The sequence below is a fragment of the Pelophylax lessonae genome (genome assembly GCF_965119305.1).
Source record: "Pelophylax lessonae genome assembly, chromosome: 3".
NCBI classification, from domain to species: domain Eukaryota; kingdom Metazoa; phylum Chordata; class Amphibia; order Anura; family Ranidae; genus Pelophylax; species Pelophylax lessonae.
This window is the reverse complement of record NC_138770.1, coordinates 42,960,433-42,981,020: the sequence shown is the minus strand read 5'-3', so window position 1 is coordinate 42,981,020 and position 20,588 is coordinate 42,960,433. Positions and strand designations below refer to the sequence as shown.

General features: G+C 46.9%; 2 protein-coding genes and 1 pseudogene across 3 annotated transcripts in view; 2 read left to right on the top strand and 1 right to left on the bottom strand.

Annotated features, from left to right (window-relative positions):
* The window catches only part of LOC309550683 (uncharacterized protein), a 3,164,715-nt gene that overhangs the window by 895,371 nt on the left and 2,248,756 nt on the right, over positions 1-20,588 (bottom strand). The window lies entirely within an intron of this gene.
* LOC309550793 overlaps positions 1-20,588 on the top strand; it is a 1,525,103-nt pseudogene that overhangs the window by 967,312 nt on the left and 537,203 nt on the right. The window contains exon 18 of the transcript XR_014226173.1: positions 19,311-20,354. The product of XR_014226173.1 is annotated as an uncharacterized misc_RNA (transcript). The remainder of the gene's footprint in view (positions 1-19,310; positions 20,355-20,588) is intronic.
* LOC309550047 (uncharacterized protein) lies at positions 833-5,820 on the top strand (the record flags this gene model as incomplete). Its single annotated transcript, XM_082250514.1, has 2 exons — positions 833-882; positions 4,851-5,820. The coding sequence occupies 2 exons, from the start codon at positions 833-835 to the stop codon at positions 5,485-5,487; spliced, it is 687 nt and encodes a 228-aa protein (XP_082106640.1). The 3' UTR covers positions 5,488-5,820.

Below are 20,588 nucleotides of genomic sequence, written 5' to 3'. Positions count from 1 at the left end.
AAAAACAATCTGAAATTGTGGGCTAACCTCCCGCTCAACATACTGGGTAGAATCAATATTTTTAAAATGATCTTTTTGCCACGTTTTCTTTATGTTCTGGGTAACTCTCCAGTGTATATTCCTAAACACAGATTCAGTGAAATTGATTCTATTCTTACATCTTTTATATGGTGGGGGGGGGTAAGTCAGTTAGAATTGCCAAGGATACACTCCAGCTACCGGTTCAGGAAGGCGGCCTAGTAGCCCCTATTCTCCGTAAATACTACATTGCTTCCCAGTTGGCTCATGCTCATTGGTGGTTATACCCGAAACATAATAATGCAGCCGTTGCTCTGGAGGCAGCGATTCTCACATCCTACGAATCATTACAACATCTCATTCGTCAATCCACTCTGGGTAGAGACAGTACAAGCATCTTATCCATGACATTGCAGATTTTTAAAGCATCAAACCTGCTGGGGTCAACTACTACTCCCACTCTGCTAATGCCCCCTTTATGGCACAACCCACAGTTGCGAGAATTTTTCAGGCGAACAGATGGGGCATATTGGTCCAGGCAGGGAGTAAAGTTAATATCCCATTTAAGTAATGCACAGACGTTCCGCTCCGTCACGGAGTTCCAGACAGAATATGGCCTCCCCCAAACTGCATACTTTAGATATCTTCAACTGCGGCATACAGCTGCGACTCAATTTGGCTTGCGTAATTTCTCCATATAGCCCTCTCCTTTAGAGCGTCTTTTATTAGACCCAAATCATTCTAAACTCGTATCCACATACTATTCCTCACTACTAGACTCTAAAACTGACAGACTCAATCTCACTAAATCCAAATGGCGTACAGATACCAGAGGAAATGTGGCAAGAAGTGCTTCCATTGCAGGTATCTACTGTTCTTTTCCTCCAGGGACAAGGTTATCTAAACAAAATTTTTATATAGACCATATTACACTCCCTATCTGTTGTTTAACCACTTTACCACCGGAGGATTTTGCTGTCTTATGTCCAGGCCCCTTTTTGCGATTCGGCACTGTGCGACTTTAACTGACAATTGCGCGGTCATGCAATGCCGTACCCAAACGAAATTTACGTCCTTTTTTTCCCACAAACACAGCTTTCTTTTGGTGGTATTTCATCACCTGTGCGATTTTTACTTTATGCGCTATAAACAAAAAAAGAGCGACAATTTTGAAAAAATAACAATATTTTTCACATTTTTTTATATGAAATTCCCCCCGAAAAAATGTCAAAATCTAAATTTTTTTATAATTTTAGGCCAATTTGTTTTCTGCTACATATTTTTGGTAAAAAAAATTGCAATAAGCATATTTTGATTGGTTTGCGCAAAAGTTATTTCGTTGACTAACTAAGGGAAAGATTTCTGTCATTTTTGGTTTGTTTTTTTTTTTTAACGCGTAATGGCGGCGATCTGCGATTTTTTTTTTTTGCGGGACTGTGACATTGCGGCGGACAGATCGGACCCTTGACTGACAATTTTGACACTTTTGGGGGTACCAGTGATATTACTACAGTAATCAGTGCTATACATATGCACTGTTACTGTAAAAATGACACTGGCAGGGAAGGGGTTAATTTTATTGGAGAGGGAGGGGTTAATGTATGCCTGGTGCTTACTGACGTGTGTGGGGGGGAGGTGACTGAGTGACACAGGGACAGATTGCAGGTTCAGCTACGCTGAACCCTGCAATCTGACCCTGCCTGTCACTTAGGAGATCCGCCCGCTTTGTTTACACAAGCGGGCGGATCTCCACACTCGATTCTTCGACGATCGGGGAAGAGCGGCGGTGATCACCGCCGCTCCTCCCCTGGCCCGACTCCCGCTGTGACTGAATAAAGGGGAGTGTCTGGCGACGTAGGTCACTTTGCCGCAGTAGAGCTCTAGTGAGCAGCGGTAAAGTGGTTAACCACTTACTGACCGCCCGCCATCGATTTACGTTGGTCTTTGACGCTAAATACCGGGGTTATGGCAGCAAATAGCAGATAACCCCGGTATCTTTTTCAACGTTTGGCGATCGGCTTTTAGGTCCCTGGGATCACCCTTGCGGTGCGGCGGAAGAGGTGCCCCCCCCCCCCCCCCCCCGCCGCGTCCCGGTCCTTTTCCCCACTTACCGGACCCATCGGCAGAGGTGAAAACCATCCGGTCCTGGATCCTCTTGGACAGAAAGTCGAGTGAAGGCAAGATGGCCCTCACTTGACTCTATGTTCTTGTGAGGACCGGAGCGACATCAAATGTCGTTGCCTAGCAACCGGCTTGAAGAGCAGATTTTTTTTTTTTTTCTTTTTTAGTCTACTTGTGAGGTCTGAGGTCTTTTTGACCCGCCAGATCTCACAATAAAGAGGTCCTTTAATGGCTTTTTCTATTACAAGGGATGTTTACATTTCTTGTAATAGGAATAAAAATTATCATTTTTTTTTTTTTTTTTAAAACTGTGTAAAAATTAAAAAATAAATTAAATAGGGAAAAAAAAAAAATTAAAGCGACCTATCCCCGTTAGCTCGCACGCAGAAGCGAACGCATACGGAAGCCCCGCCCATATATGTAAACGGTGTTCAAATCACCTGTGAGGTATTGCTGCGATCGTTAGAGCGAGAGCAATAATTTGCGACCTCCTCTGTAACTCTAAGCTGGTAATCTGTAGAAATTTTTAAAGTGTCACCTATGGGGATTTTTAAGCACCAAAATTTGTCGCCATTCCGCGAGCGTACGCAATTTGTAAGCATGACATGTTGGGTATCTATTTACTCGGCGTAATATTATCTTTCACATTATGGAAAACAATTGGACTAACTTTACTGTTTTTTTATTTTTTAATTAAAAAAAGTGAATTTTTTCCAAACAAATTGCGTTTTAGAAGACCGCTGCGCAAATACGGTGTGATAAAAAATATTGCAACAATCTCCATTTTATTCTCTAGGGTCTCTGCTAAAAAAAAATAAAAAAAATATAATGTTTGGGGGTTTTAAGTCGTTTTCTTAGCAAAAAAAAACAGATTTTTAGCTTGTAAACACCAAGTGTCAAAAATAGGCTTGGTCTTAAAGTGGTTAAGCTAAATAGACTATCATCGGCATCGTGCTCTCGTTGCTCCATAGCTGATGGTACTTTTTATCATATGGTGTGGGAATGCCCACCTGTCAGGGCGTTCTGGTCGGAGGTGACTGCATTTATTAGCTCTATTTCCCTGATATCTAACATATGCAATCTCTTGAGATGCCTTCTAGGGTATATTGATGATGAATCCTTATCAAAAAATGTTCAGCTTTTTTTGAGACTGGTGTTATATTATGCCAAGAAATCCATACTTATACAGTGGAAATCCTCCGCTCCTCCTACTGTAGCCTTTTGGCTGACATTGGTCAATTAGGCACTTCCACTGTACAAATTGACGTATGAAGCTCTTAGAGGCTTCCCTCGAAAGTTCCATAACGTTTGGGATACTTGGGTGAACTCTGATCGCACTATATCTCCTAATACATAGACGGAGATTAGATACTATGAATAAAAGAGTGACTTTCGTTTTGCCATAATACTACGTTAATGGTAGATAACCTGTTCACAGCTTACATGACCCTTGCTGTTATATGTGAATACTATGATGAACCTCTTATGTTCCCCATGTATTCTATGCACTGACTGGACTATTCGTTGTTCTTTCTCTATGTAATACTTTTCATGATATGTTTCGTACTTCTTTGTATGTGTACAATAAAGTTAACCTTTAAAAAAAAAAAAAGGTCCATGAATAAAGAAATGAACTGGTAGGTGACATGGGCGTCCGCAGAACTCTTTTCAGGGGGGGGGCATAATTTTAAGGTCACCCATGCTCCGCCCCTTTTCAACAATGTCATGAAGGGGAGGGGCTTAATCATTATACTTATTTTGAGTATATTCCCTTAAAGCATGTTATACAGCACAGTGCTTTGCTGTGTAATTTGGCCCCTTCTATCACCTAAAATACCTGGCTGATCCTGCCTGGCTATGTCATCCCCTCTGTAAACTGACCACGGTATACCATGGCTGCTGAGCCCTGACACTGTGGTCAGTTTACATGCCTCCATCATCCGCAGCCCTCCTGTCCTCCTCTGTCCTTTCTCCCCCTTCCCTCCCTGCCTGTCTGCTCCTGTGTCAGTGCCCACCCCCCCCCCCCTCCTCTCCTGTTGCTGTAGTTTCATTTAAAGTTTCATATCCTGTCTACAGTCTGTTTAATAATCCTGTGTGCCCCTTTCTTTACAAGTATAGAGTGTCACTCGCCGCTCATGTGACCCACCACCTCTCTCCTCCTCTCCTCTTCCCCTCCTCCTCCCCTCCCAACTGACATCAGTGAGGAATCTTTGTCCCCGCCCGCTGCAGGCAGCTGTCAGCCGGAGAGAGGAGAGAGCCGACAGGTCACGTGAGCGGCGCTCAGCCCTCTGAAAACGGGTAAAGAACAGCTTATTTGTTTAAAACACAGACACACATGATTAACAACCACTTAAAAGCGGAAGTTGAGATTCCAAGGGGGGGCATTTGCCCCCCCCCCCTTGCCCCTACCTGCGGTTGCCCATGCTAGAAGATCAGAGGACCCATTTACTAGTTACCTTGAGGGTGGAATTGTAAGATCCTCAGAGACAAAGCTGCCTGATGTGGGCGGAGTCCTGGTTTAGGGGAACCAATCTGCTCATGTCTAGTAATAATCTTTTTATTTCTATTTTAGTACATGGACGGAAGATGAGGAAAACCTCAGAGGATTGTCTCACTTTGTCTCCAGACTGTAAAGTAGAAAATGAGGACATCACACAGTATAGTCCAGGAGAAAACCCGGCTACCTTAAATGTCCATCCGGCACCACACAGTGTAGATGGACCATCGTATTCCTCTTATCCTGAGGGACCTCAGACTGTGAGGGACGGTGCCGGACCATCGTATTCCTCTTATCCTGAGGAACCTCAGACTGTGAGGGACGGTGCCGCCCTTCCAACAGATAAAAAGTTTACCTGTGCTGAGTGCGGGAAGGGTTTCCATTTTAAATTCAATTTTGATGATCATATAAGATCTCACACGATTGAGAAACCATATCCCTGCCCTGAGTGCGGGAAATGTTTTTTAGCAAAGTCACATCTTGAGAGACATCAGAGATTGCACACAAGTGACAAGTCATGTTTCTGTCCTGATTGCGGAAAATGTTTTTTAAGGATATCAGAACTTGTCACGCATCAGAGAACGCACACAGGTATGAAGCCATATTCCTGTCCTGAGTGCGGGAAATGCTTTTCAAAGAATTCACAACTTTACGGTCATCTGAGATCACACACAGGTGAGAAGCCGTATTCTTGTCCTGAGTGCGGGAAACTCTTTACACAGAGGTCCGGTCTTTCCAGACATCGGAGATTGCACACGGGGGCGAAGCCGTATTCCTGTCCTGAGTGTGGGAAAGGTTTTTTATATAAGTCCACTCTTTCCACACATTGGAGAAGTCACTTTCCTGTCTGAGTGAGGGAATTGTTACTCAGTGAAGTCCTGTCTTCCTGTATATCAGGAATCCCACACAACCCTTGAGGCGTATTAGTGCCTTGAGTGCGGGAAATGTCTTCTATATGAATGTTGCTGGACATGTGGGGAAGAAGCACACCCGGATATACACCTCAGATATACTCCATGGCTGATCTTCATCATGTAAGAAACACTTCATAAGGAGATCAGAGATCACCAAAGACATGGATGAAGTGTTGTACCGTGTTGGCCATTGATAGCAGTAGAAAAATAAAAATGGGAGTCATTACCTTTCATTGGCTGAGTACTTTTTGTGGTGTAAGCTTTTGTAACCATTTAGAGGTCTATTTAAAAAAAAAAAAATGTATTGGCTAATTTAGACAAGCTTTCGTCCAGCCATAATGAATATTGGCCATGTTTTGTTTTTTTTTTTTTTAACAGAGTGATTTCCTATAATCGTCAGCTCCATCTAGTGGCCATAATGTATTATTTTGTTATTTTTCTGACTGAGGTAATTCAAGAAAAATTATGACCTCTGAATTGACCCCTTAGTTTCCTCTGTGAGGCATGGTCTCATACTAATAACTGAGATCATACTTATACACTTATGAATACAGTAGACAATGAAGGACCTAAGTTAAACCAATCATTGACTTAAAAAAAAAAAAAACAAAATAAAAAAGTATCATAGGAAATAGCGCCATCTTATTGGCCAAATACAAAATTTTCCATTTTAAATTAATATAAACCATTCAACCAGCACAGCAAATAGCCTAATAACATTTTTTTTTTTTTTTTACGCCCCATTTGCAGAGAAGTAATGTACATGCTTTGTGACCGGATAAGTTGCTATGCAAAATATTTATGAATAGACCCCTAAATGTCACTAGACAAGGGCCGGCTCTAGCCTGTCTGATGTCAGGGGGGGAAATGGGAGATCGGGGGGAGAGGGGTACAGGGGGTCAGCGGGGGATTGTACAGGGGGTCAGCAGGACAGAGAATGGGTCACTGCTGGTAAGACACAGGATGGGGGATTACCAGTGGACATGCAGAGGACAGGGGGATTACCAGTGGAGAGGCAGAGGACAGGGGATCACCTGTGCAGAGGAAAGGGACAGGGGGATCACCAGTGGAGAGGCAGACGATGGGAGATCACTTGTGCAGAGTACAGGCAGACCACCTGTGGAGTGGCAGAGGGCAGGGGGATCACCAGTGGAGAGGCAGAGGACGGGGGATCACTTGTGCAGAGGAAAAGGACAGGGGGATCACTAGTGGAGAGGCAGAGGACGGGTGATCACTCGTGCAGAGGAAAATGACAGGGGGATCACCAGTGGAGAGGCAGAGTACAGACAGACCACCTTTGGAGTGGTAGAGGTCGGGGGGATCACCAGTGGAGAGGCAGAGTACAGGCGGATCACCAGTGGAGAGGCAGAGGATGGGGGGATCACCTGTGGAGTGGCAGAGGACGGGCGGATCACCAGTGGAGAGGCAGAGGATGGAGGGATCATCTGTGCAGAGGCAAAGGATGGAGGGATCACCTGTGGAGTGGCAGAGGACAGGGGGGGGGTCTCCTGTGGAGTGGCAGAGGACGGGGGGGGTCTCCTTTGGAGTGGCAGAGGATGGGGGGGTCTCCTGTGGAGAGGCAGAGGACAGGGGGATCACCTGTGGAGTGGCAGAGGATGGGCGGATCACCTGTGGAGAGGCAGAGGATGGGCGGATCACCTGTGGAGAGGCAGAGGATGGGGGGATCACCTGTGGAGTGGCAGAGGATGGGCGGATCACCTGTGGAGTGACATTATCCATATCTTATTGATAAGATTTTATGCCAATTCTGTCCACAATTCCAAATCTATAGGTGAATGCATCCTAATATCTACTACAGAAATAAAGCGTGGAGTTCCCCCTTAATATTCATGCAAGACTTCCATCTGGGATTAAAGTCTGCTATGGTTATACAGTAAAGGGTGACTCCGCTGTGATACTAGAGTGGTGTTCCCTTTTAATATCCATACCAGACCCTCATCCGGGGGTTAATGTATTCTATGATTACATAGGGTAACTCTGCTGCAAAACTCAAGTGTAGTGTTCTGCCCCAATATTCATACCAGGATTAAGGTCAGCTAAAATTATAAAAAGGAACTCCATGTCAAAAATTAAAAGTCAATTGGGGTTTCCTTTTATTACCCCAGCCCTCATCCAGGATTAATATCTACTTTGACTTCAAATGGTAAGTGGGCTGCAAAACTAAAGTGTGGTATTTCCCCTTTAATATCCATACAAGACCCTCACCCAGAAAATGTGTGCTGTGATAATGGGAAACTACGTGGCCAAACTAAAGTGTGGGGGTGTAATGATGTCGTGCCCGGAGTACCCTAAAAGCTATCGCGAGCAACCATCCCTGTCCCCGCGGGCAGCCATCTTGTTCAGTGACACAGGCAGCATTTCAGTTTAAGCTGTAGCAGCAGATGTGTACTCAGCAGAGATATTTCCTTCCCCCCTCTCTCTCACTCAAAAGAGTGCCTTATCTCCAAACTCATCCTGGCTGGCAGGTTGTAAAGTCTTATCTGCCCTTCTAGCAGGAGTTGGGTCTCCGAGGACAGCATGGGGTCTGAGCAGATGTCCAGTGAAGCTGCCTTGTAAATTCCCCAAGCCAAATTGTTAATTTACATCTCACAATCCATGCTCAAATCATACCTTTTTAGCCGAACATAACACATTGACAAAAAGTAGACATTTGGATGCCCCATAAAATACTGATCGAATTAAGATCAAACATGAACACCTTCATGCCTAAGAAAGGCAAGCTAGCGATCAGATGCCTTACAGGTCAGAGGTTATTCCGAAATAACCCGTGTTTATTGTCTGTAGAAAATAGATTAAATATCGTACAATCCAATGTCGGTTTCAAGTATGTAACCGTTACATATTTCAAGATATGAGTGCTTTTGTAAATCTGTCAAACCAGGAGGTCCTTTAGCAGTTTATGGCCCCAGAGCCTATTAGCCAAGTACTTCTGGTGACACCCCCTGGGGGGGTCAGAGAAAAAGGACAGGAACTGATAGAGAGTCAGTTCCCATCCTACCATCCAAGCCATTACATGGGACATTGAATGAGGCAGGTCAATTACTGAATTACAAATTGGATAAAATCAAAAAAGTAATCTCTCTTTCATTCATTGGCGGACAGATCCTGATCTTTTTAACCATTGGGTTATACTGCCCCCTACAGGAGTAGGACACTGACAAAAAAAGAACATGACTATGCCTATGGGCAGTCCCAGGAGGTATACTTCCACTCTCTGCTACAGGTACTCAGTATTTTTCTGCCTAGTCCGGAATAAGGACCTAGTTCCTTGGTGGGCTCTCCGGGCTAGGTAATTTTTTCTTTTAGATTTGTTTTTTTACCTGTGAGATCTACAATCAACTGACGGACTGGGTGACGGGCTGGATAATCTAGATCCAGTGGTCACCCAGTCTGGCCAGTGAGCGAGCGTGCGCAGACCTCAGCTGCTCCGCGCTAGGTCGGCAGTGACATAACCCCACCGGACATGGGCTGGCCTGCTGGTTAAACGTCTCGCGAGGTCGCATACGATCGGGGTCTCGGCCTGCTTCTCAGCGTTCTTGGCCGACAGCCCCCACATTTCGATGGTGACGAGGTTCTGTCTGGAGCAGTGCTCGTCTGGTTCCTGGTATGGTGAATAGCTATCCCCCCTCTCCCCCTGCAGGGTTTTGGGTGGACATGTGCCCCTCCCTGGGACTGTCGTTCCCTCCTTCATGTTAGGCCCCCCCTTGTGTCTGATGGTCCTGTGGGTCATCTATCGCCCCCTCCACCTGCACTGGGGTTGTATGGTGTCTGGCTACTTGCTGGGGCAGGGTGCTGTACTAAGGATGGGGGCGGGGGCGCCACCGGCGACCAGGCCATCTGCTGGGGGGGGGGGCGTATCTGGTGGGGGGCTTTTGCCACGGCCCCCCTTCTTGCTTTGTGTTTTGCTACAATAAAATAGCGGCTCTAGGAGGGGACCCAGGGATCCCTCCTAGAGCCGCTATTTTATTGTAGCCTATTTTCTGTATAGGCTGGTATCCATATTTGTGTAGTTGTGGCGGTCATTTTGCGTTAGTCTGGGATTTAATTGAATGGTGGCCATTACTGTGGAGCCTACTGGACATCCATTTTAGCTGTGGGAGCCCCTCCTTATCCCCTGATCCTGACTCCTGGGCCTCTTTCCTTCCTGGGCACTGCACGTGGAGTGCTTTGATCCTGGTGTTGCCAGTGACTGCCTGGTGTGGTGAGTCTGGTGGGATCCTCTCCCTCTCTCCGCTGCAGGATTGGGGGGTGCTCTGTGGCTGGAGACCAGGTGGTGTTACCAGCACGGTGAGGGTGTCCCTTAGCAGTGTTTTTTGCACTTTTGTGGGGTACCCTTAGTCTCTATGAAATCCTTGGAGCACCTTTTCCCTCCTGACCCCCTCTCAGAACCTGCTGGGCCCTCCGGGTCCCAACCATCCATTAATGCACTGACGGCATTCCTGGAGTCCTTTTTGTCCCGGGTGGAGGTGGCTTTTGGGTGGCGGGGTAGTAAAAAGTGACCCCCGCCCTTCCCCTGATTCATCTGTCTCCTCAGATTCTGAATCTGATCTGGCCGCCGTGGACTGGGCCCACCCTGACAGGTCTGCAGCCACGCGCCCTAAATTCTCAGATAGTGAGGCTGATTCCTCCACTCCTGTAGACGCGCAAGAAAAGACGCTGGTGGACGCACTGATTGCGTCTGTGCATGAGACTTTAAAAATGGAGGACACAGCTGCAGTGGAGGCACTGTTTCCCTTTGGCACTCACAAGTCATCTAGAGCGGTGAAGGTGTTTCCCTTTTCTATTCTATTTTGACAGATTTGTCGCAAAAGAGTGGGAAGGTCCAAAACGCCCCTTTGTGGTCCCTAAAGTGTTTTGCAGTGCGGTACCCATTTTAAGAGCCCCTCCTTAAGAAGTGGACTGTTCCGCCGGTGGGGGATCCCCCGCTTTCCAGGTTGAATAAGGTAACCATGAATCGCTAGCTTTTAAGGATCCGGCTGACAGAAAGGCGGAGGCTGTTTCCTGCAGTATATTCACTGTTTCCGGCTCGGCACTCAAACTGGTCTTCACCATTGCCCTGGTGTCACAAACTCTGACCGAGTGGGCTAAGCTTTTACGCCGTGACCTGGAGGGTGAACAGCTCCCCCCCTGCCTTTGTGGAGGTGGCAGAGTCCAGGGGCTGCAGTATATCTGTGATGCCTCTTTGGATGCGGCTCCCCTGATTTCTAGACTGTCTGTCTGTTTTGGCAGTGGTCCTTATGTGTGTTTTGTGGCTCAAATGTTGGTCTGCGGACCAGACCTCTAAAAAAGCCTTCACGGATCTTCCTTTTCAAGGAGATCGCCTGTTTGGAGCTACCCTGGATGATGACATTAGGAGTCTCACAAGGGGGGGGGGGGAAGAGCACCTTTCTTCCGCACGCTGGTAAAAGTAAGGAACCTCAACTTAGACGTGGCCCGTCCTCAGCTCACAGGAAGTTTTTTTTTTTTTTATGGAAGTTTTTTCATCCCTTAGGGTCGGCTGACAAGGGTTCAAAGCCTTTCAAGGCCTCTTTGGGGAGGATCCAAGTGAACTTAGTCTGGCAAGTCCAAAGTTGGTTTCTCCAGACCCACAGACAAGGCTCCTTCTGCATCAAGGTACCCCCTCATCCGTGGCTGGGGTGGGATGATGTCTTAGCTGGTTTCCGGACCCGTGGACCTCCTTGGTGCAAGACAAGTGGGTCCACAAAGTGATACGGTCCAGCTACAAGATCGAGTTTCGTTCTTACCCTCCGGAGAGGTTATTTCCTTCCAATGTGCGTCTGTCCCTGGACCGATTGCAAGCCCTCTTGGGGGCAGTGCAAGACCTGTCTCTGATCTGGTGGCTTCGCTCTCCAGCTCTTCGCCAGGGCCAATCTTTTCTCCCCCTGTATTGGACAGTGGTCACCATGGTTTGGAAGGTGTCCTGGGTCGGAACAACGCTCAGGGAGTTTGGACGCTGGAAGAGTCCAGACTCCCGATCAATGTCCTGGAACTCTGAGCTGTGCCTGAATCACTGGATGGATTGCCTTCAGGGGTGTCTGGTGAGAATCCAATTGGGCAATACCACGGCTGTGGCTTATGTCAATCACCAGGGTTGAACAAGGAGTGTATTGGCAGCTCTGGGGGTAGCCTGCATTATTTGGTGGGCAGAACGTTTCATTATGCAAAATTGGCAGGCGGATTACCTCAGTCGGCAGGCGTTGGATCAAGGGGAGTGGGCCCGTCATCCGGAGGTGTTTCCTCAGCTGTGTCTCCGGTGGGGCACTCCCGAGGTGGATCTGTTGGCATCTCGGCTCAACAGGAAGGTGCACAGGTTTGTGGCATGGTTATGGGATCCGCTAGCGGACGCCACAGATGCGTTGGTGGCCCCCTGGGGCCGGTATCCTCTGATTTACGCCTTCCCTCCTCTCAAACTTCTGCCGAGACTTGCTCAGGATCGAGGCAGAAGGAATTCCAGTCATTCTAGTGTCTCCGAATGGGCTTCGCCAGTCTTGGTACACCGACCTGGTATGATTGGTCGCTGACGCCCCTTGGAGATTACCTCTCAGGGAGGATCTGCTGCTCCAAGGGTCAATCTTCCATCCTGCTTTACAGTCGGTGGTTTTGACGGCTTGGCTGTTGAAAGACTGGTGCTGAAGGATAAAGGTTTGTCTGGGTCAGTGATTCGCACATTACTGAAGGCTACAAAGTCTACTTCTAGGAAGATCTACCATTGTACGTAGAAAGCATACATTTCGTGATGTGAGTGAGTCGCTTGGTGTTCACCCTCACTCTCTTTCGGGGTCTCGGGTCTTGACTTTTCTTCAATGGGGAGGGAGGGGGGTTTAAGCAGAAGTTGGCCTTGAGTACCATTAAGGGTCAGGTGTCGGCCTTGGCGGTCTTCTTTTAACTACCCTTGGCCACGCACTCCCTGGGGTGTATTTTTATTCAGGATGTTCGACATTTGACTCCACCACAGAAGGCCTCCCTTTGAGAACATTTGGGAGATTCCCCTGCTTATGCTGTCTCAGAAGGTGGCCTTTTTGGTGGCTATTACCGCGCAGGGTGTCAAAATTGGCGGGGTTGTCTTGTCGTTCGCCTTATTTGGTGTTCCACAAGAATAAGGCGGTTATTTGCCCCCGTCCATCGTTCCTTCCAAAAGTTATCTCTGATTTCCATCTGAATGAGGACATTGTGTTGCCTTCCCTGTTTCCCAGGCCAAAACATCCTAAAGAAATTGTGTTGCATTCCCTGAATGTGGTTAGGGCTATTCGGGTGTACCTGGCAGCTAGGGAGTCAGACTCACTATTTGTGCTTACGGATGGGCCTCGAAAAGTGCTATCCGCGTCATCTGCAACCATTTCTTGATGGATCAGGCAGACAATGACTCAGGCCTGTTCAATTAAGGGTCAGGTTCCTCCTTTACCTGTGAAAGCACACTCTACGCGGGTGCTTAGTGCTTCTTGGGCCTTCTGTCATCAGGCGTCAGTGACGCAGATGTGCAAGGCGGCTACTTGGTCGTCGATGCACACTTTTACAAAGTTCTTTAAAGTGGACGTGTTGGCATCTGCGGATGCCTATTTTGGCCGCAAGGTTTTGCAGGCTGCTGTTTAGGGGGCTTGTTCCCTCTTTGGGGGTGTAATCTTTTTCAGGTGCGCTCCAGTTGTTTTGGTTGAGCTCCTGTTACCTGGTTGGCTACGGTTTAGCCCTGGGACATTTTTCTTGCTGTTCCCACTCTTCATGTTTGACACTGCTTTGGGACGTCCCAATGGTCAAGAAGGTCAGGAGCTGTGTTCATCAATGAATGAAAGAGAAAAAGGGATTTGTGACTTATAAAATCCATTTCTCTGTTCATTGACAGACACGGCACCCACCCCTCTATGGAGTTGTATTTCTTCTGACACTGCTTGTAACAAAACCTATAGCAGAGAGGGGGAGTATACTTCCTGGGACTGCCCATAGACGTAGACCAGTTTTTTTTTTTCTGCCTAGTGTCTTACTCCTGTAGGGGGCAGTATAACCGAATGATCAAGAAAATCAGGAGCTGTGTCCGTCAATGAACATCAAAGAAATTGATTTTACAGTAAGTCAAAAATCCCATTTTGCATATTCTGTGATTGACACAAATACATAAAATCAATTTCAGGATATGATACAGACATAGATAAAGAGAGCTGACCTAAAAAAATTCATAAAGTAAAACAATTCATATTATAATGGTTAAGTAATATTTCATAAATAAGTACATGATCAGTATATCTTGGCATCTATAGGCTCTATGCATTTGCAGAATCCCTGTTCACTCATCAGGACCCTTCTTCCTCCATCAGTTCCCTGAACCATGTCCACCCTCTCACCATGATGAAGTCCGGTAGCCGGAAAAATCTTGCGATGAGAAGCTAGACTTGGACTTGTCTTTTTCAGCAGTCTGATCCTTTCCCCTTCGGGTTCTGGAGAGCTCATGGTAGCTTCAACCTTTGCTGCCATATCTTTCCATTCCACACGTCCAGATTTCAGGGCCTTTCCTAATTCTGCATTGAAAAGCATGCAGGGAGTCTGTATGTCCACAAGATGGCAGCCAAGGGTCTAATAAAGGTGCACACCCATCACAGCCATATGAGTTGAACAAATCTGCCTGATGATACTCCACTAATGGCAATCAAGTCTCCCAGCAGCTGGTCAGACAGTTCAATGGTGGTGCAGAGGCAAACCCCACTTTTTTTTTTTTTTTAAACGTTTTCAATGGTTTAAACACCATCAACATATAACAAATACACACAATTAAGCATAGACATTAAAGTGACCCTTGCAGGAGAGTGCATTATACAGTACTTAAGATTTATATGTAGCAAGACCATATGAGGGTCAGTTCTGGAGAGGAAGGCCTGGCTCCCATAGGCCAAGTATAGGCACAGGCAATCACTTCTAAATATAAGTCAATGCAAGCCTGTGTGGAGTAAGTATGAGACAACTTGTGAACCAAACAATGACATTAATTAGAGACACATCAAACCGAAGCCTCCTCGGAAACTGTAGAGGGCTCAGCTAGCCATTTGAACCATACCTTATCAGATAGCCTCTGTGTATAAGTATCCTTATAAAGAGGCAAGCTATTGTTTTTCCAGCTGCTTCCAAAAAGAAAGGGACAGAGGAGAGGACTCCTTCCAATAAAGCCCAATGGCCTTCCTGGCATAGAACAGGAGCAAACCTACCATGGTGCGCCCAGTGACTGTGGGGATTGATTGTTCAACTAGTCCAAGTATACAGATGGACATGGATGGCTGTAGGGATAGGGCACTGACCAGATGAATGAAGGCTGATATTTCCTCCTAGAACCCAACGATGACCAGGCAGGTCCAGAAAATATGGGCAAAGTCCCCTTGAACTCCTCCACACCGCCAGGACCCAGGGAAAGGGCTGGAGTTCATTTTGTGTAACCTGTAAGGAGTAAACTATGCCCCATGGACCAGTTTAAATTGGATTAATCGGTCCCACAGGGAAACCAATGAACAGAAGGGAAAGTCCAAGATATCATCCCAGTCGTAATCATTAAGCTCCAGGATGTCACAATGCCATCTGGCCCTGAGTCCCCCCAGAGTAGGCAGAGATACTAGCATCAAATGAGAGTATAACCGAGAAGTGGGTTTTGTCACACATTCAGATCTTAACACATCTTCTAGTGTAGATTGTATCACCTGAGGGCCAGAGTGGGGGAATTGGCTACCAAAGGCATGGGAAATAACGGAATGAAAAGGTGTCTGGGATAATAAATTTTGAGGATAGTAAAGGCAAGAGTGCCAGGGATTGGTATACCGCAATCTGGGACATCGTTTTAATGGTGAATTTAGTCCGGGCATACGGCTCTAATAGTTTGTGGAATTCAGGTAGGTTGGGATTACGCCATGGGGGGGGGGGGGCATTAGGGGAAACTGTATGTTTGAGGTAGTGTTCATATTTGAGACCCACCTCCCAGGCCCGAATAGTGGTGATCATGGAAGGAGTTAATGGGTAAGGGGTGTGAGGACCACAAAAAAAAGGAATTTCAACGCCTCCAGGGATTCCACCACAGCCGCCTCAACCATCACCGGTGGATTGATGACATCAGGGTTCAACCACCAGGCCCCCGTGACAAGCTGGGTGGCCAAAAAATGTTTATGCAAGTCAGGAAGGGCCAGGCCACCTTGGGAGGCAGGGTGCATGAGTGTGGGCCATTTATATCTTGAGGTTTGAGGGCCCCAAAGGAAGAATAATTGATTCAGTTTCGTAAAGAAGGATTTAGTTATCCATTGTGGGGAGTGGCAGAACAGGTATGTGAATTTAGGTAGAATCTTCATTTTGAGCAGGTTAATGCATCCTAATAGGGATAGGAGGAGGAACTCTCATGCTGTTAGTCTTAGCCTGACCTCCTGTACCACCAGGGTTAGGGTTGTTAGGGACAGGTCATCTAAAGCTTGACTGGATATATCAACCCCTAGAAGATATCTAAAGCTTTCAACCCACCGTAGGGGAAGATTAGGAGGGGCTTCAGTTAGGGCCGTTGGGTCTGTGGGGAATACCAGGGATTGGGTCCAGTCAACTCCAAGGCCGTGACCGAGGAGAATTAATCGAGGACTTGTAAGGCCCCGTGTAGGGATGGGCTGACATCATTTAGGAATAGCAGCATGTCATCTGCATACAGTGCTACCCTCTTCTCCAGCCAGCTAACACGCAGCCACTCGATATACGGGGAAGTACGAAGTGCCTCTGCCACTTGCCCAATGGCAAATAGGGCTGGAGAGAGAGGGCGAGAGGTGATATCAGCCTGTAATACCCTGGTCACTTTTCCATGCCTCTATACTTTTGAACTTCAGAATGGGGGTTTGGCCAAACTCCTAACAGTGGGAGGAGCTTAAGGAGTGTGGTTAAACAAAACCCGGATGGGGTCAGTTGTCTGGAGAGCAGGGGTTATCAGGGTGGAGGACAGGAATCAGCATGGCAGAGGAGAAGGGTCTGCAGGGCAGTGTACGGGGGTCAGCAGGGCAGAGCCCAAGGGTCAGTGTGGCAGAGAAGTGGGATCATAAGGGCAGAGGACAGGGATTAGCAAGACAGAGGATAGGGGGTTAGTGGGGCAGTATAAAGGAGTCAGCAGGATGGAAGACGGAGGGGGTCAGTAGGGCAAGGTACAGGAGTCAGCAAGACGGAAGACAAGGAGTCAGTAGGGCAGGGTACAGGAGTCAGTAGGGCAGGGTACAGGGGTCAGCAAGATGGAAGACAAGTAGTCAGTAGGGCAGGGTACAGGGGTCAGCAGGATGGAAAATGGGGTCAGTAGGGAAGAGTACAGAGATTAGCAGGATGGAGGACAGGAGTCAGTAGGGTAGGGTACAGGGAATCAAGTCCCCACCCCCATTTTTTACCCAAATCCCACCACCCCCTCCTTGCACAAATCCTCCCCCCCATTCCTCCTCCTAGCAAAAATCACCCCCCCCCAGTCTATTCCCCTTTACCCTTCCACCCCCCCCCCAGTCTATCCCTCTGTACTCTTACACCCCGCAATCTTTCCCCCTTTACTCTGTACACTCCCCAGTAATTGCCCCCCTCCCCCTGGTCACATGGACCCCTCATCCAGGTACCTTCAGGCTGACAGCAGGTGGCTCCATCTCTGCTCTTGAATCCAGCAATCAGTGGGCGGGCTCTCCATCATGGACAAGATGGTGAGAGGGAAGAGAGTAAGGCAACTGGCCAGTCATGTGAGCCCAGCGCGGGTTGCTAGGAGATGGCGCCTTGTCTGGAACTGCACATGTCTGCATCCTTTGTTTGGCATCAGAGTGGCCGGGGGAAATTGCCACCCTGTCCCCAGGCCTAATCCGCCCCTACCATGACTCCTCCCTGCCTCCCCCTCCTGTCTGTGTGCAGTAAAGCATCACAGCCAAAGAGGAGGAGGAGGTGGGTTCAGCTGCAAGCCACTGTGCACTGAGTATGACTGAGGCAGCCGGCATCTCTCACTGCTGGCTGCGTGTCACACTTGCAAAGCTATACTTGCGGGACCCTAGACACCCCACACAAGCCGCAGGGCGGGTGCTACTGGTTCCCGCACTAGTGCATGCTCGTGGGCAAGCCACTGGAGCCCAGTGCTGGAACCTGCTCCAGCACTGGGCTCCACTCCTGGACAAACCTTTCATTCACCAGGACTTGCATCAAATCCTGGAACAGTTCTGGCGAATCCAGTACAGTTGGGAGGTATGCTTTGCTGAGCCGTGTTCCTCATCCTGTATTTCTCCCGGGTTAATCTTCCTTCTCTGTGCTGCAGACATAGGGTATGTATCTGGACTAGATTGATCAACTTAGGCACCTGTAGCATGTACCTTGGGTCTTCTGTTCCATGCCTGGGTCTAGAAAGATCTCTGATAAAGCAATTCTCCCAGCGTTACGTGCTCTGTTGTCTGCTGGCTGTGCCGGGTGGAGGGATATGTCTGTATAGTCTCAGACCGAAGTCACTGAGTGCAGTCTCAGGAGATGGGAGGTAGCGGTGTGGGACCTCTTCAGCTTGTCTCAGATAAGTAAACATTTACGCTTCCACTGGTTGCTGAAAACCAATATTATGAGTCTTGACCATTACATTGTTTAATGTATGATGGGCAATATGTACGTTATATAATCCTGACCCCTGCACTACATACTCTGTTGTACATTAAATAATTCTTATACTATATACTATCTTTTGTATCTTATATAATAAATTGTACGTTGCATAGTCCTGTCTTCTGTTCTCTATCATGTACCCACTGCTACTGTATATACAATTTATTTTTTGCTACACCCATTGTCTACCAGCTGGACATTTTATATCTGATGATTTGATTGGAGCACAGACTTTTACATGTTGATAATAATGTGATAACATCCTCAATCTTTGGAACCTTAAACAGAAAGTGATAATGCTGGAGGAGTCAATAACCCAATGGTGGTGGTCTTCAGGATCTGTCCAGTCTTCATCTTTGTTGTTCTCCCCCCATCCTCACTCTCTGACCTCTGGTGGGGCTCAACCCCACTGTTATTCATTAATTAATCATGGATGAATTAAGGAAGTGCAGGACTTCTTGTGTTGGGAAGATGGCAATGAGTGATAGAGGGGGAGGGGACGCTCGTCCTATAATCCCCTCATCACTGTCACTCCTATAATAGGCAGTTCTCGTTGTTTCCTCACTCTCTGACTAAGGTCCATAAATAAAGAAATGAACTGGTAGGAGATCAGAGGACCCATTTACTAGTTACCTTGAGGGTGGAATTGTAAGATCCTCAGAGACAAAGCTGCTTGATGTGGGCGGAGTCCTGGTTTCGGGGGAACCAATCTGCTCATGTCTAGTAATAATCTTTTTATTTCTATTTTAATAGATGGACGGGAGATGAGGAAAACCTCAGAGGATTGTCTCACTTTGTCTGTAAAGTAGAAGATGAGGACATCACATAGTATAGTCCAGGAGAAAACCCGGCTATCTCAAATGTCCATCCGGCACCACACAGTGTAGATGGACCATCATATTCCTCTTCTCCTGAGGAACCTCAGACTGTGAGGGATGATGCCGGACCATCGTATTCCTCTTATCCTGAGGAACCTCAGACTCTGAGGGGCGGTGCCGAACCATCGTATTCCTCTTATCCTGAGGCACCTCAGACTGTGAGGGACGGTGCCGTCCTTCCAACAGATAAAAGGTTTCCCTGTACTGAGTGCGGAAAGCAATTACAATTTAAATCTAGTCTTAATGAGCATATGAAATCTCACACAGGGGAGAAGCCGTATTCCTGCTCTGAGTGCAGGAAATGTTTTTCAGAGAAGTCCAGTCTTTCCATACATCAGAGATCTCACACTGGGGAAAAAACATATTCCTGTCCTGAGTGAGAAATGCTTTGTAAAAAAAATCAAAACTTGTCAGACATCAAAGGTCTCACATGGGGGAAAAAAACATATTCCTGTCTTGAGTGTGGGAAATGTTTTTCACAGAAGTCCTCTCTTTACACACATCAGAGATAGCACACGGGTGAGAAGCCGTATTCCTGTCTTGAGTGTGGGAAATGTTTTATACAAAAAACATTACTTGTCACACATCAGAGATCTCACACAGGGGAGATGCCATTTTGCTGTCCTGAGTGTGGGAAATGTTTTGTAGAGAAATCAAACCTTATTAAACATCAAAGATCTCACACAGGGGAGAAGCCTTTTTTTCTGTCTTGAGCGTGGGAAATATTTTTCAGAGAAGTCCTCTCTTTACACACATCAGAAAATTCACACAGGGGAGAAGCCGTATTCCTGTCCTGAGTGTGAGAAATGCTTTGTAAAAAAAATCAGAACTTGTCACACATCAGAGATCTCACACAGGGGAGATGCCATTTTGCTGTCCTGAGTGTGGGAAATGTTTTGTAGAGAAATCAAACCTTGTTAAACATCAAAGATCTCACACAGGGGAGAAGCCTTTTTTTCTGTCTTGAGCGTGGGAAATATTTTTCAGAGAAGTCCTCTCTTTACACACATCAGAAAATTCACACAGGGGAGAAGCCGTATTCCTGTCCTGAGTGTGAGAAATGCTTTGTAAAAAAATCAGAACTTGTCACACATCAGAGATCTCACACAGGGGAGATGCCATTTTGCTGTCCTGAGTGTGGGAAATGTTTTGTAGAGAAATCAAACCTTGTTAAACATCAAAGATCTCACACAGGGGAGAAGCCTTTTTTTCTGTCTTGAGTGTGGGAAATGTTTTTCAGAGAAGTCCTCTCTTTACACACATCAGAAAATTCACACAGGGGAGAAGCCGTATTCCTGTCCTGAGTGCAGAGTCCAATCTTATCATACATCAAAAGTCTCACAAAGGAGAGAAGCTATGTTCCTGTACTGAGTGCGGGAAATGTTTTGTAAACAATTTAGAACTTGTGACACATCAGAAGACTCACACAGGTAAGAAGCCGTATTAGTATCCTGAGTGCGGGATATTTTTTTCTCAGAAGTCCAGCCTTTACAGACATCAGAGATTGCACGTTGGTGAGAAACCAGTTTCCTTTTCTGAGTGAGG